Raw genomic sequence first — 16652 nt, 5'->3', positions numbered from 1 at the left:
TATGCTGCATGCTTGTTCAGGGTATATAGCAACAAGTATCAAAGGATCAGCAAGAAAGCCAGGCAACTGATATTGTTTAATGGACAGGGGTGTCGCAATAGCCATAGCACCTGCTATGGGGACCTGGAGCAGAGGGGCCTGTGTGGTACTTGATGTACTCACTATTAACTTTCATGCGTTTCACCCCATTCTGGCTTTGTCTCAGTGCTCATTGACTATATGCAGTGTACATTGCATGAGAATGGAAATTGCTTAACTTATCCATAGGGTAGGGGCAGGTGGCATTGTTCAAGAGGTCCTACTTCTTATGGCCCCATGAAAGTTTTGCTATGGGGCCTCATAATGTCTAGATACGTCACTGTTAATAGGAAATAAATATGGCAGCCTCCATATCCCTCTCATTGCAGTTGTCCTTTAACATTAAAATATGTATTAAGAAAAAATGCCCCAGGGGGGTACTCACCTCGGGAGGGGGATCCTATGAAGGCTTCCCCCATCCTCCTCTGTCTCATGGCGGCAGCGAAACAGATCCCCGAATGGCAGGGATGTAAATATTTACCTTCCCGGCTCCAGTGCAGGCGCAGTCAGATCCACTCTACTGCGCAGGGGCAAGCCTCCTGCGCAGTAGATCCTGGCTGGGATCGGCTATTTCCATCTATTTCCGAGCAAAGAGCCACAACAGCGCCACCCGCTGGAGCCAGGGAAGGTAAATATTGAATAGCCTGATAAATTGTCGGCTGTGCCTTCTGAGGGGCAGACAGAGACCACCGTGGGACGCAGGAGGACGGGGGAAGCCTTGATAGGATCCAGAGGCATCCCCCTACTGAGGAGAGTACCCCCCAGGGGCATTTTTATTAATACAGAGTCTCTTTAATGCCTGAATCCAATATAGGTAGTAGCTATGACAGCCAGTGGAAATCATTGCATCGAAGTGCTCAACAGAACTTTAGTCAAGATATCGATCAACAGCAGCACGGGTCAAGATTTCTGCTTACTCACCGTGACATTTTCCATCAACTTCAACAGGGTGGTCACATATAAACAGCAGAGACAAGAAAGCACCTCAGTTCCTGCATGGATTTCAGTGGAGGGGTGACTAGACTACCACAGTCACTCACTCCCACTGCATTCACCCCTTCTTAATCAAGTGCCAGGGGTATATTAACAGAACGGTAGGTAGCTGACAATGAAGCTCACAGTTCTGCCTGGCTGTAATTTAGCTGAGGTCACATGACCAGTGAGCACAACATTACAAAAGCTGTTGGATCAGGGAGCAAGTCATGTAAGCCACTGCGGAGCTACAGCATTATAGCTATAGCAGCGCTCATATCCGGCACAGCAGCCAGTGAGCGCTGAAATGACCTGCTTCAGCACGCAAGTCCAGGGGCTCAGGTCAATTTTCTGTCATCAGTGCAAGGGGGTGAGTGGGCAGGAGAGCTCAGGTTCACTCTCTAAGTAAAGGTCTGCTTTAAGTATAAGAAGCTGCCCACTCAGAGGAGGCAGTCTATAAATAACTGTGTAAATGGAGCCCGCAGCAAGCAGCCTCCAGTAATACACAAGCCACTGAAAAATACAGGAAACAGGAAGTGAAAGGAGGAAGACAAATAAAACTTCAATAGAAGTGAAAAGGTAAATGGGCTGCAGATTACTTATAACCAAGCTGAATTTGAAATCGCAGTTCTTGTTCCCTTTAAATGATAAGTGACCTTAAAGGATAAAATACAAACCGAAACTATTTTATTCTTTCCCTAAAGTACTTTGAATAGTCTGGGTTGAAGAAAGTGCTACTGGCTAAGTGGACACGGCTCTAACAGTTCATATTAAAGTGGATCCGTGGTGAACTTTTACTCATTGCATAATTGTGTTCATTTCCCATTGTTTATAGGACATTCCTCAAGCCAAATACATTTTTGTTTGTTTTAATACTCTAATTCCCTATAAACTACATAAACCACGCCCATAGGTTTTCAGAGAGCCTTAGCAGTAGCAAGGGCTCATGGGAGCTCAGTCTGGGCAGGAGGAGGAGGAGGAGGTGTTACTAGCCATTGATTTCAGAGGTAGAGGGGAGGAGGGAGGAGGGGGGATTAGGTTTTTTTCACAGGCAGAGTGCTGAAAATACAGATAAGCCTGCCTCTGTGTAATGTTTACAAACAACATGGCTGCTATCATTGTATCAGGAAGAAATAATCATTTTCTATTAAAGCTGTTTGCAGCTAGATTTGCTGTGTAAACTATCTAAACTTTAGATAAGATATATAGACAAGTTACTTGTTATAGTTTTTTATCTTGGATCCACTTTAAGCAACAAATTTAGTCACTACAGCTTTTTTTTTTTTTTTTTTTTTTTTTAAAGCCTGTAATAAAATTGTAGTTTACAGAAAAAAGTCAGCCTCTTTAAATGACAACTGAAGGGAGAAGGATATGGAGGCTGCCATATTTGTTAATACCAATTGCCTGGCTGCCCTGCTGGTCCTCTGCCTTTAATACTTTTTATCCATTTGTCATTTAGCCAGTTGTGTTTAAGGCATTTCCTTAAAGCAGATCTGTAACATTTTAGAAACTTAAAGGGACCCTGAACAGAGGTAAAAAAACAAGCAAATCTGGACTTACCAGGGGCTTCCTCCAGCCCCCGTAGCCTGCAAAGTCCCATGGTGTCCTCTGGGTTCCCTCTATGGTCCTGTAGGTGCTCCAGTAGGTGCACAACTTTGGCCAAAGTCGCACATGCGTGGCCGGTCCAGGCACCAGGTGCAACATCGCCACCATAAGGGTCATGCGCGATACTTGAAAGACTGAACTGCGCATGTGCAGGAACCCATATGCCGACGGGCACGGCGATGCACCGGGTACCTGGAGGGGCCGTGCAACTTCAGCTGAAGTCGGCAGGTTTACGGAGCCGCGACCGCGACCACAGAGGGGACCCAGAGACCGACACAGAGACCTTGCAGGCTACTGGGTGCTGGAAGAAGCCCCAGGTAAGTCCAGATTTGCTTTTCTTACCTCTACTCAGATTTATGCAGTGTTAAAGTGTCTACCCACATATTTCAGACACACTGCTTCATATAAACAGCCTTAGACTAGTTAGAAAATTCTCTGAACTTGTCACATACAAAGTCCAACAATCTCTCTCTCCCCTCCCCCCCCCCAAAAAAAAATATATTGATGATGCTGTGACATAACCAGAGACTATCTTCCTGGCTCTCACGACACATGCCTAGATGCTATGAGAAGACTACAGGACAGCCCTGCAGAGACAGGACAGTCAGTGAACCCCGCTGTCTGCACATTACACAAGGCCACTTCTAAAAATACACCAATTGTTTACATAGGCTTAACTTGTGAATGATAAAAACATCCAGCTCCTGAATACTAATCATCAGAGGACATCTGCTTCCCCTGTAATGTTTCCTGTGGGCAAAGACCACCTCGCCCAAAGCTCATGTAAACAGGCACACCTGACTTACACACGTATGTCTTTGTGGAGCTCATCCCCATGCAGCAGTGTGAGAACCAGCTCGTGCTTCTAGATCAGTTAAAGTTATAGCTTGTCAGGAGGTCACTTGCTGGCAGAAAAAAAATCCCATAGGATACTTCAATAAGCTTCGTACTCGCCGCTTCACGGCTCCCGCGACGTCCCCTTCACGACGGTCGTCAGGGACGCCTTTTCCTGTTGGCGGGTTAAAGAGCGAGGTCATGCAATGTACACGGTGGCGCGAGCGAGACTTCCGCAATCGCGGCACTTTGCGCAGTGTCGTCAGGGATCTAAAAGATCCAATCCACCATGTTGGTCCGTCGTCACTGGCGCGACGCTAGGCGATGTTCGCCTGTACGCCGACTTGCGCCTCTGTTTTAAGATCGCCAGGTGGGTACGCAGCTATACGGAGATTTGTATACATATTCTCTATAAGATTTTTAATAAAACTTAAAGAGAACCCGAGGTGTGTTTAAAGAATGTTATCTGCATACAGAGGCTGGATCTGCCTATACAGCCCAGACTCTGTTGCTATCCCAAACCCCACTAAGGTCCCCCTGCACTCTGCAATCCCTCATAAATCACAGCCATGCTGTGAGGCTGTGTTTACATCTGTAGTGTCAGTATCAGCTGCTCCCCCACCTCCTGCATAGCTCCGGTCCCTGCCCCCGTCCCTTCCCTCCAATCAGCAGGGAGGGAAGGGATGCAGGCGAGGACCGGAGTTCTGCAGGAGGCGGGGAGAGCAGCAGACTGACACTATAGAGATAAACACAGCCAGCTCTGACAAGCTGTTTGTCAGCAGCATGGCTGTGATTTATGAGGGATTGCAGAGTACAGGGGGACCTTAGTGGGGTTTGGGATAGCAACAGAGGCTGGGCTGTATAGGCAGATCCAGCCTCTGTATGCAGATAATATTCTTCAAACCCACCTCAGGTTCTCTTTAAGCAAAGTTGGAGCTGTTGCTTGTAACAACCAATATGTCTTCACATTTCCAGAAAACCATTAGTTTGCTACAGATCAGATTCACAGTCTGGGTTGCATGTAATTTAGGGCCACTTTCAGCCTTTTCAGCAGGACTATCAGGCAATTGGAATAGTTCAAAAGGAAATAAATATGACAGCCTCCGTAACTTTGAAAAGCTGACATCTGCATAATGAATGTCAATTGGCTAGACTACTGTCCCTTGGCCAGAGCAAGTGGATTATCTTAACATATACTTGTTTAGGTATTTCCTTTAACTTATCAGCTAAAAAGTAGCTCAGTAAAGCCTCATATGCATGTGCCAGAGAGAGATCAGGACAATTCTGCAGTCAACAGTGCTGGACCAAAGCTGTACAGATGCTTTGCAAGACTCCACGCTAGTGATGCGTTCCCATTGCAATGTGGAGAGGTTGGCATTGAGGGCCAAATGAGTGCTGCACGAGAAGTAGAGTAAGTGAGGGGGAGGAGGGTTGGGGGGGGGGTGAGGAAGTAGACCAATGATCCTGACCAGTGCTTGGCTAAACTGATCTGCCAGACTGATAGCAGGCCAAGGTGTCTGGGCGGAGCGGATGGTGTACTCACACTAGCTTCTTGGCTGGGTTTCATCTAGCATGTGTACAAGGTTTGAGTGATAAAACTGATTTTAAAAAATTCAAAGAAAAAAATGGTACAGACTGACAGTGGAGGCAGTGGGACACTGAGGGACAGAAGTGACAGTAGGGGCAGAGGTGGCACAAAGGGGGATGCTGAAGGCACAGGGCAACAGAGGGGATACAGAGGGGGACACTGAAAGCACAGGGGATAGAGATGGAACAGTGTTCCGGACGGATTCAGGTAAAGAACAAACCTACAGCCCCTATCTCGTTCGTTAATCAGGGACTACCTGTACACACCTGTCAGGTGCAAAGCCGACATTTGCTGTAATAATTTCCAACGAGGCAACATTTAAAATGACGGTTATGGGCCAGTTTGTGAATTTTTTCGATTTAATGCACTATTCATTCAAACCACATAGACACTGCCCTGTTCAGTCTGTAGACTACCGATAACATTACAACCTTGTGACCAACCAACAAAGCTGGCTAGAAGATAATGCATCACCGCCACTATAGGTACTCATGATTTAATAACCGACCTGAGGATCCATTTATCTTAAAAGCAAACTGGTAATTAAACAAATGGCTGAATGACAAGTTTCATCCAATCTGGTCCCTTCCCTTCATAGAACACTATCAGTAATTGTCTCCTGCCCCTTGGTGCTCACCGTGGGATTTGGTGCAAGTTCATGACCTGCTACAGAACAGAGGTCATACACATCTCTATTAGGGTTCAATGGATGAGAGGGCTCTAAAATGATCAGTGTCAATGTGCAATTATCAGGATTACAATAGGAGGTGGTACTGGAGAGTAGAAGGCACTCTTAGATGACACAAAGGTCATTGTCACGTGTTTCAAGAAGTTGCAACTTTGTATGGAATAGATTTCATCTCATCATCTAAAAGCAAAGATACTGGATTGACTTACCACGTTTTTCATATAATAATGGTCTGAAATACCACTGCTTTCTAGGCAGAAGAATAGAGGAGAAACCCCTAAATATAAAGACTAGCATCTATATATGCCAATTAACTCCAGAAAGCAGGTTCACACCTATTAAAGCTAACGGGAAAACAAAACAAAAAAGCAAGCAGATACTTACCTAAGAAGAAGGAAGGCTCCTCTCACGGTTCCCGCGTTCCAGAGATGGCTCCCCGATAGCAGTATCCGATCGGTCGAAAACTGCCCTCTACTGCCGCATGAGGCTTAGGAAGTCTCTGGGAGCCAGCGCTGGAACAGGACCCAGAGCTTTCCCCTCTCCTTAGGTAAGTATCTGGGTTTTTTTTTCCTTGGTTTCCCATTAGCTTTAAAATTTACATATGAATATGGAGTGTGCGAAAAAACATTTGCCACACATCTAATGAAAGTCAATGTAGAATTGTACTTATGCTAAAATTTGCAATATTGCACATGCGAAAATTGAAAAGTATAGTCCAGCATAACTGTGCACATCGCATGCGAACTCCCACTGACCTTCAGCAGCTGCAGTGAAAAAAAAACAGACACATGGTGAAAAAACAAAAACAAAAAAAAACGTTTTTCACAATGATACGTGTGTGAACCCTGCCTAAGGCCTTGTTCACATTGCATTCCGTTCGTGTGTCCATCCACGGTGGGCTTTTTTTGAGGCGTCTTTTTTTTTATGATTCCCAGCGCTTGGGTGGGCGATTCGTTTTTGTTCTTAGCGGTTTAAGCGTTTTTTCCGAGCGGTTTTGTAATTCACTCCCTGACGCAAGTCAGGAAGTGAACTCTTTCATCCGGAAAATAATAAATACAATGTATTTATTCTTAAAAACGTTAACGCAATTGCTGCACAAAGCGATTTTGTGAGCATTTTGCGTTTCTGCTATACTTTCCACTGAGGTGGAATCATCTCAAAAATTGTACGCGCACCGCTTTATTGAACAGACAGCGCAGGATCTACGCTGATATGAACCTTCTCATAGACATTTATTGTCCACGCGGTCGGGGCGGTGATTTTAAAGCTCTCAAGATGCTGTTTTGACCGATTCAGGCTTTGTATTTCACTACTACAATATGAGAACACAAACCATGGTACTTGGTCACCATGCCATCTATATGAGGATATAATATGGTAACGGTCAGATTTTCAATCGTATATCCGTATATATGAAGAGAAAAACCTAGCCAGCGCAATAAAATCTTTACCAAGCCTGATCTTATTTCTGTCACCGAAAAAAAAAAGAGATCACTTTACCACTTTTATTAAGCCGCTTCGGATCGCAGTGGCCTGTAAATACAAGAATATAAAGACGGCTGTCTATAGCAGACCAGCTGCTGAAATGCCTGAGTTTATCAGACTTCAAGAATATGGAGGAGTCTGAGGAGTTTATTAGACTTATAAACTTTTCTGGGTTGTAAAATTTCTATTTCTTCAGGGCAGCTGCTCAGACTTTTTCCCCTTTACTAGTGAATACAGCCTATAGTTAACAAGCAGCTCTAAACATTATAGTCGTGTATTACAGCCAAAAAGCACCATGGTCACATAGCTGCAGAAGCTACTGCAAAACCGCTATATGTGAAGTGTGCCAAGTCTTATCTCGCACATTAGAAAATACACCAGAAAAGCTTTGCCTTTACTACTAAAATATCCACATCCACCATATTGTTTTGTTTCATGTAGACATTTTATTAAAGGATACCTGAGGTGAACTGGCCTGTACAAATGCTGGCTACAGGCAAGTAAAAGCCAAAGTCCTCATGCCATCCAGATCACCGCTGTCCCCACTCGTTTCTGGCCCGGTGGCTTGCGTCCTTGATCGCACACCTGAGGCTGGGAGAGCTCTGCGCATGCTCACTGTGAGTCTTTACGAGGGCCTTTTACACACAGAGGCGCTATGCTAGGAAGCAGATTGTATGAGTTAAATGCTCCATTGCATTGCCTGCAGAAGTGGGATAGACCCGCAAAACGCGTTGTGAACATAAATTTTGTTGTTTATACTAACAACTTTCTTGTGTCTGCATTGAAGGGGTAAGTCCACCACTACCCACTTCATTTTAAACGTTTTAAAGTATTGTTTCACTCTTTTGGCGCCTCTGTACGGCTTCACAACTATTGAGCCCACACCAGGTGGAGGGAATCTGGCCCCGTTTTTCCGATCTACAGAGAACGACTTCTTAATCCTGAGTGGGGACAGGTCTAAATCTCCCCACCTGCCCTTACAGTGGTTACCTGGACGGTAACCAGTGTCTGTGAATAAAAAAAAAAAAATAATCATATACTTACCACTTCACATCCATATCTCCAGTACATACTAACTACACTATACTGGGCTCTCTGTTTCTCCCCTCATATCTTTTCACACAGCAACAGAGGGGGACAGCAGCACAAGGCATGGAGAGATGTTAATCTAAGTTACTGTGCATCCATTCAACTGTGTAAAGCAAACATATAAAATAACAGGGCCTTTTTACACACGGAGGCGCTAAACTAGGAAGCAGATTGTATGAGTTATATGCTCCATTGTATTGCCTGAAGAAGTGGGATAGACTCGCAAACGCGTTGCAACCTTTGCCAACGTTACTGTGCATCCATTCAACTGTGTAAAGCAAACATCTAAAATAACAGTCATCCAAAATGATTGTTCCAATCCTGATTATTTCAGGTGACAGTTTAGGAAAGACTGTTGTACAAATGCACTGCTCTGCTATTGGCCTATTTTGTGCTTTGGTGAGAAGAAGAGGGTAGTTTTTAGTTTGCCAAGGAATTCCCAGCTAGGCCAGTCTCTGAATGGGAGGCTGCTAACATCATGGGACACTAGATAATCACAAACTATTATTTTGGACCATGAAAGTGTCAAATGTGTACACATGGTAAACACAATAACCTTGATAGTCCATTCAGCAAAAATGTGCTTTTTAAAGTGGACCTGAACTTCCTCTGCGCTCTAAAAGATAGCAGCATGATAACTTTTAAAGAAAAAACATTTCTTTGTTACAGCTGATACAAATCCTGCAATAAATCTGCAGTGCATCTACTTCCTGCTTTCATGGAGGCAGACATATTGTTAACATCCCGTGTTTACAAATTAGAAGCACTGCCGTGGCAGAGGAGATTCTGAGCCGACATCAAATTACAGTAGTGATTAGTCACAGATGAGGGGGAATTAGACAGGCTAACTCTCCTAATACATACAGGGTGCATTTCTCTATGTTTTCCTTGTGTCCTGTGCAAGAGTTCAGGTCCACATTAAGATCTGAAGGAAACAAATGACTGGAGATATAAGAGATACATTTCTCATGAAACATATCACAAGTGGGGGGGCTGACCTCCTGTCCCAATGCCCAGTGCTGAATTTCAAGGACCACTAACCAGTCGGATCTATAAACTTCTGCAGCGCGGAGTGAGTGAAGATCTCCTCCAGAACAGCTCTAGCAGGCTTGTATTCCAGTTATGTGAAAATCAATAGTACAGCTCAGACAAATCGCTGCTGAGAGACTGGATAACAAATATTTTAAAGAGCTCAATTTACTGCAGGCGGCGTTTCTAAATCCAAGGTGGGCCATGGGAAATGGAAATCTAGCCAATCCTTCCTGCGGTGTGAGAGGCGTAAATAGGAAGATGAAGCAATTTATTGCCCCCGTGGATCTGAATAATGCCCCCTAGCCCGCTGCAAGGAATAACTCCTCATAGTAAGTGATCTGTGGCAGAGCACCTGGGAATGGCCGAGCGTGCCACGTGGCAATTGCCATTTATTTTACAAGCCAAGGGCTTTCTGATTGGATTGAAGTGCAGTGACCCGTAAGGAATTTCTTTCCGTCTAATCTACGATGCACAGAGCGCGTCCGTAGAAGGCTAAACACGCAATGCAATAATAAAACAGGTGTCAGGAGAATGGTCTGTCTATTTTAGATAAGTATGTCTTGGTGTTTTTTTGTACAACCCGTGTGCATTTAAAGTGGACCTGTCACAAGAGACTGAGATTGCACACTGTGACTGTAATATGCATATTAAAGCCCTGAAATGAGAGGGATATGAAGGCTGAAATGTCTTTAATTTTCAAAGGAACCCGAGGTGAGAGGGATATGGAGGCTGACATATTTTTTTCGTTTTAAAAAATACCAGTTGCCTGGCAGTTCTGCTGATCTTTCTGGTGTGCAGGGTCTAAATCACACGCCTGAAACAAGCATGCAGCTAATTTTGTCAGATTTGTCATTGACATCTGATCTGCATGCTTGTTCAGGGTCTATGGCTTAAAGTATTAGAAGCAGAGGATCAGCAGGGCAGCCAGGCAATCTGCATTATTTAAAAGGAAATAAACAGGTCAGCCTCCATATTCTCTCTCACCTCAAGTTCCCTTTAAACAATGCACAATAGCAGTCCTGCTGATCCTCCGCCTCCAATACTTTTATGGTGGCCATACATTTAGTGATTTTGCAGCCCGATGGACCATTTGATTCAGTTATTTTAACAAATCGGATGAAAATCTGTGCCGCATCAAGCATGGTTGACCAACTATTCCACAGATTGTGTCTCAAAATCAGTTGACTGTTTTGATCAAGTAAGCTGGAAAATTACGGTTTGCCGTGGTCGATCGGATGCGTGGCGGTAACTGCGTGTGACATCGCAATGACAGGTTAGTGCGACAGACACCCGGCCGCGGAACTGTTGCCCCTGCATTGTAAATCTCACCTGTCCAGCTGCACCAACCACTGGTCTACTTCGCTGCCTCCCACAACTCCGCGTGTGATGCCATGTGCCACGTGATTAACAAGAATGACTAACATTGGCAGAAATAGTACATTGTAGCATAAGTGAGGTGCTTCTGATAATCCATCTCAAGGGACATCTCGCCTAACAATAGTACTCACAGTATGCGTGTAGCAAAGGAATACAGAATATCAGCATCATTCATCAATAATTTACTTGTCATCATTGCAAGCTCCAGAGATGAAAAGAAGACACTGATTTACATTACAGAGGCTGACATGGATAAGAGCATCTAAAGAGAAGATTTGTGACAAAGCAGTTTTAGCCCAGACATTTAATAGAACATTTTGTTTTAACTAAACTATACATTAAAAAAAAAAGATTTTTTTGTCAAACACAGTTAACAACCTGTACCAATACACGGCTGCTAACTTCCTCCCCAGTGATCACCAGCTGCCTGCTCACTATCATGCACGATTTATCAGGAATTATTCAAAAGCATTGATTAAACAAGAATTAAAAAAAGCATGCTATCTGAACTGGGGGTTGGGGGAGAGTGTTGCCAGATCAAGTAGTGTCCAGTTCTTCATTCCTTTCACCTCTGTGACCTTTGGGGTCACGACACTGCAGATAAAGCCCTGTGGTCTCCTCAGAGCACAGAGCGCTGATTGGCATGGAGGGGGCGGGGGAGAGGTGGGGAGCAGGCAGTGGAGAGCCAGTGAGAAAGTTCTCATAGGTGGGGACGGGGCGTTACGTAGGAGTTCCTCTCCTGCAAGGGACCCCCTTCCTCATTCGTTTGCTGACGTAGCAGTGGGGGGTGTCTAATGGGCGCAGGGGGAACAGAGTGATGAGGAGGGCACACAGAGGTGTGTCCTTCAGATGGGAACATGCCTTGGTGTCTCTGTTGTACATTTAAAATTGCCTTAGGTACACTTTAAAATTAAGCAACGGGATTTCAGTTCTGGTCACTTGGACAGCAATACTGACCCACTTCTGTAAAAAGTTTATTATTTTATAAAGCACCAACATATTCCGTGGCGCTGTACAAAGTAGGAAAACAAACAAGGGGGTACATAAAGATACAGTTTACATTCGGAAAAAAATAAATATGATAAAGGCAAAAAAAAAAGCACTATTTATCTAGTTTATTCAAACATTTTTCATAGTTATTGTAGATCTACAAGCTCCAGCATACCATGCTAATGCCTTGTCTGAGCCCAAACAACCGCTCAGGCCCCCAACACGCAACTGGATACCTAAGACGGCGTCAAGCTCACCAGAAACAAACATGTAACAACCAAAGCACACTGGTACAGAATGCAAACTAGGCAGAAATACCCACTTTGCTGACTCTTGTTGTGAGGTAAGTAGATCTTCATTGTGCATGGCTGTGCTGCTCCACACATGCAGGTGGTTGGATTACGCATGGGCAACAGGCCTTCTCCAAGCTCCATTCCTTTCTCTGGCTTCCTATGGACTGTCCAATTATCCTCTGGCGCCTAGACTGAGGAGTTTTCCAGCCCACAAATTGTTGGTATTTTAAATCAGAGCACAACGTCAGGAAATCCTGAGAGCAGGCAGCCTCCAGATAAGCTGCCTCGAAGAAAACACTTGCAAAACAAGACTGCAACCCTCCAGAGGATCATTAACGTGACCAGTCCAGCATTGCCAGTACAATGTCCTGCTGCAGTTACAATTCCTGACATAACTAACCGAGATTTAACAGGAATTACAGGAGAACCAAAATGGTTACACAATAGAAGGTTTAATATGATATTTATAACCTTGCTTCAGATAAATGATGCTGATGAAGAATGTTACCATCCGCACGGATCGCTGCCATGCCGCCGTCCTCAGTCTTCTGCACCGGGTCCCGTAACTTCAGCCAGTGGCGGGCAGTCTGCGCTAAAGAAGTGTGTCCGTGGCCAGAGTTACGGTACCCGGTGCAGAAGAAGAAGAAGAAGATGGAGGATGGTGGCGTGGAAGAGATCTGTGCTGATGGGGCTGGAGAAAGCCACAGGTATGTATAAAACTTTTATAATTTCTCAGCTCTGATACACTTTAAAGTAAAACTGAAGTGAGGGGGAAAAAAGTCAGATACCTGTGGAGAGGGAAAGCTCTGGATCCTATTGAGTCTTCCCTGTCCCCTTTCCACCCCCTCATTCCAGCGTTGCCACCCGCGTTACAGATATTCTGTCAACTGGTGGCATACACCCTGTGAGCCCTCGGAAGGCTGCGGAAGCACTTGTGTCCCCGAGTGCTCCAGAAGACAGCCGGCTCTCTACTGCGTATGTGCGTGCATGCACCCGAGCACGCGCAGTACAGTGCCAACTGTCTTTAGGCGGCCCTGGGGACATATGCTCCCGAAACCTTCTGAGGGCTCACCGGGAGACAGCGCTGGAACGAGGGAACTGGCAAGGCTCAATAGGATCCAGAGCTCTCTCTCTTCTCCACAGGTACGTATCTTCGCTCTTAAAATGCTGTCATACAGGCAGAAACAAAAAAATAGGCACAAATACAGTGCATTCCAATGCACAGGGAAAAAAAGGGGTAACACCCAAAACAGCGGGGTTGTGTCTTTATGCTTACGTTGTTTTTTTGTTGCTGTCTGTATGACAGCACTTTAAGAGCTATGATACCTTAAGGAGCTTTTAATTACACAACGGTGGTGCTGACCTGTACATCCATAATGCTACTGTTCCTTTAGGTCTTGGCACACCTTTGAATACATTTCCGATCTTTTGGGGATAAAAAAGCCATTTCTGAATGCCAGTCTCTCTCTCTCTCTCTCTGTGTGTGTCCTAGTTAAGTATCTGACTATTTTTCTTCTCAGTACAGATTTGCTTTAAAGAGCAATAAAATAGGAAATCACTACAGGGCTATGGAAGAAGATATGCATGTTGCATGGCGAGACATTTTATTTTGCCAAGTTCTTCTCTAACAAGTGCAGTAAAAGTCAGCTGTCATCTTTAATGCACACAGACTACCCAGCTCTTGGGAATAGTTAAGTCCTAGAAACCAGTGAGGCATAATGCTTCATGCCTCATCACAAGTTCCCAGTGTAGCTTCCAACAGAGTAGAGGTTCTGCACAATATTCCTGTCTAGGAGAAGCTGTGAACAATTAGCTGTCCCAGAGGACCTCCGTTGGAAACTATTGTCCTGGCGAACACACACAACAGTGCCATCAAAAACGCTCCAGCACACAATCTGCCTGGATACAATGGGTGTACAGTAACGGATTCATCCGGAAAGTGGTACAAAAATCTACAGATCTACAACCACTGCAAAGATATAGAATTTTAACCCAGTAGAAACGTTATGTACATAAGCACAATGACTATTACCTGCAAATAACAGGAGCTGATCCTTAAGATGGCCACACACACGTTACAATAAAATTATCTAATTTCATAGCAATTTGATAAAAATCGGTCGTACACAAAAACAATTCTAGTTGTAGGTGGTCATACATCAGGCGACTTGGCAGCCAATCGATTATTAATAATATAATTGATTTGATTATTATAATTGGAAACTGATGACAGTCGGTGACGCCAAGGGCATGCCCTATTGACGATGTGACCACTTTTGGGCCAAAATTGGCCGCATTAATTGGTTGGACAAGCTGAAAGATGTCAGGCCGACTTGCTCAATTGGCTGTGTGGTGGAAAGGGCAAGCAATATCGGGTCGGGCGATAAAACCCCCGGCGCTGTTCCCACAATGTGTATTTATGTAATGTGTAAATGTGCTGTAAGTGCGCGTTTATTCATAACTTGTCCTGTGTCGTGGTGCCCGTCTGTCTTCCGCCGCTCTTCGATTAGTCGCATAGCACGCCGATGCGTGATATCACACATGCGCCACGCTGAGTGTATGCAGGTAATGGAAGAGAGACTGGCACCGTGACACAGGACAGGCCATGTATAGACGCACACTTACAGCACATTTACACACATCGGTAAGTCGGCGGACGCGGCAGATTCTCAAGAGATTTCAGCATGGAATTGATCAGAACAGCCTGTGGTGTATGGGCAGCTGACAGATTATCTCCGATCAGATTTGATTAGGTAGAAATTTGTCTCTTGACCAAATCTGCCCATCAGCGCTAGATGTATGGCTACCGTAAAGCCTTTTTTTATTTTATTAGAGTAAGAAGTCTGATCGAATTTCCCATTTCTTTTGTTAAAACTTGATCAGGAGTGGTCGAAATGTCAGAACAATTTTTCAGAAGACTGAATATTATAGGATAGCTTGTTCACGTCTTGATAGAGAGACCATACAGTGGTGTGAAAAACTATTTGCCCCCTTCCTGATTTCTTATTCTTTTGCATGTTTGTCACACTTAAATGTTTCTGCTCATCAAAAACCGTTAACTAGTAGTCAAAGATAACATAATTGAACACAAAATGCAGTTTTAAATGATGGTTTTTATTATTTAGTGAGGGGAAAAAACTCCAAATCTACATGGCCCTGTGTGAAAAAGAAATTGCCCCCTGAACCTAATAACTGGTTGGGCCACCCTTAGCAGCAATAACTGCAATCAAGCGTTTGCGATAACTTGCAACGAGTCTTTTACAGCGCTCTGGAGGAATGTTGGGCCACTCATCTTTGCAGAATTGTTGTAATTCTGCTTTATTTGAGGGTTTTCTAGCATGAACCGCCTTTTTAAGGTCATGCCACAACATCTCAATAGGATTCAGGTCAGGACTATGACTAGGCCACTCCAAAGTCTTCATTTTGTTTTTCTTCAATAGTTAACGGTTTTTGATGAGCAGGAACATTTAAAGAGAACCAGAGATCAAGCACCCTCATGTATTTTATTACATTTATCAGTGGGAACATGACAGTAAACACCCTGCTTTTAGTTTTATTCTTCTCAGTCTAATCTATCTGTTATCAACTGTGATAAGAATCCACCGACTGATTCAGTCGAGGTTTGACCTTGAATCATTATAGCTAAGTCACTCTTCTGTGGAGTCTTTCCAAGCCCAAGCCTGCCTCCTCCTAGCTCAGATTTCCTACTCAGAGCTGTTGACATGGGAGGGGCTGCTGCTGCCGAGAAAGAAGCTCTGAAACAGACAGTGTATCTGTGTGCACTGTGCTGCCAGTCATTATCTACTGTATGCAGTTTCATTTCTATGAGAGACACTTCCTACAGGCAGCCACACAGCATACCAGAATGATCAAGCTGAAAGCAGACAGATGAAAGGCTGCAGCAGCCCTGCTTGTCTATAGTCTCATATAGCCTAGACAGCACATCCAGAACAACTCATACCCCGGAAGCAGAAGGGATATGAGCCGACGGCCATATTGGATATTTCCTGGAGCAATAATGGATAAAAAAACACAAAAAGGCACACCAGAGTGGCGAAATTATCAGGTAGAGCATTTATTCTTTACAAGCTATCAACTGATATGTTTATTTTGTGTGAATCGTTCATCTCTGGTTCCCTTTAAGTGTGACAAACATGCAAAAGAATAAGAAATCAGGAAGGAGCCAAATAGTTTTTCACACCACTGTAGTTCTTTTAGTTTTTAACCTTTTAAATGTTTTCCTCATAATTAGGGAATATTGAATACCTCTGTGGAACATTGGTCAGATTTTTTAAATGTCACAATCAATCAGAATAATTGATTGAATTTCTTGAACTGAAAAAAAATATATATATATAAAAAAAAAAATTGTATAGCATGGCCACTTTTAAACCAACACATCTGCAGTCAAGTGTATATAGACATGGCTACTGCCGAGTGACGTGTCTAGATTCTGTGGATGGGGCAGAGCGGGTTCCAGCAGCAGGGGTAAGGATGGAAAAGATACACACTCAGCTGAGAGACAACTGGTACATTGAATCTCTTACGGTGCCCATACATCTGCCGACTTTGGTAGTCGATCGAGCAACTAAATCAATTATTATCGAATTGGTTGTAAATC

At 44.1% G+C, this 16652-nt stretch overlaps 1 protein-coding gene across 4 annotated transcripts in view; it reads right to left on the bottom strand.

Moving 5' to 3' along the window:
• RASAL2 (RAS protein activator like 2) overlaps nt 1–16652 on the bottom strand; it is a 476310-nt gene that overhangs the window by 316239 nt on the left and 143419 nt on the right. Inside the window, exon 1 of one of the 4 annotated variants that reach the window (XM_068239653.1) lies at nt 12061–12112. The exons of the other annotated variants lie outside the window; for them this stretch is intronic. Coding sequence (XP_068095754.1) covers nt 12061–12097 — 37 coding nt within the window. The 5' untranslated portion in view covers nt 12098–12112. Of the gene's footprint in view, nt 1–12060; nt 12113–16652 lie in introns of those variants that run through there. 4 annotated transcript variants of the gene reach the window in all.

The sequence above is a fragment of the Hyperolius riggenbachi genome, chromosome 6 (genome assembly GCF_040937935.1).
Source record: "Hyperolius riggenbachi isolate aHypRig1 chromosome 6, aHypRig1.pri, whole genome shotgun sequence".
Classification (NCBI taxonomy): domain Eukaryota; kingdom Metazoa; phylum Chordata; class Amphibia; order Anura; family Hyperoliidae; genus Hyperolius; species Hyperolius riggenbachi.
Note: the sequence above shows the minus strand (reverse complement) of the source record. Positions and strands in the feature narration are given on the sequence as shown.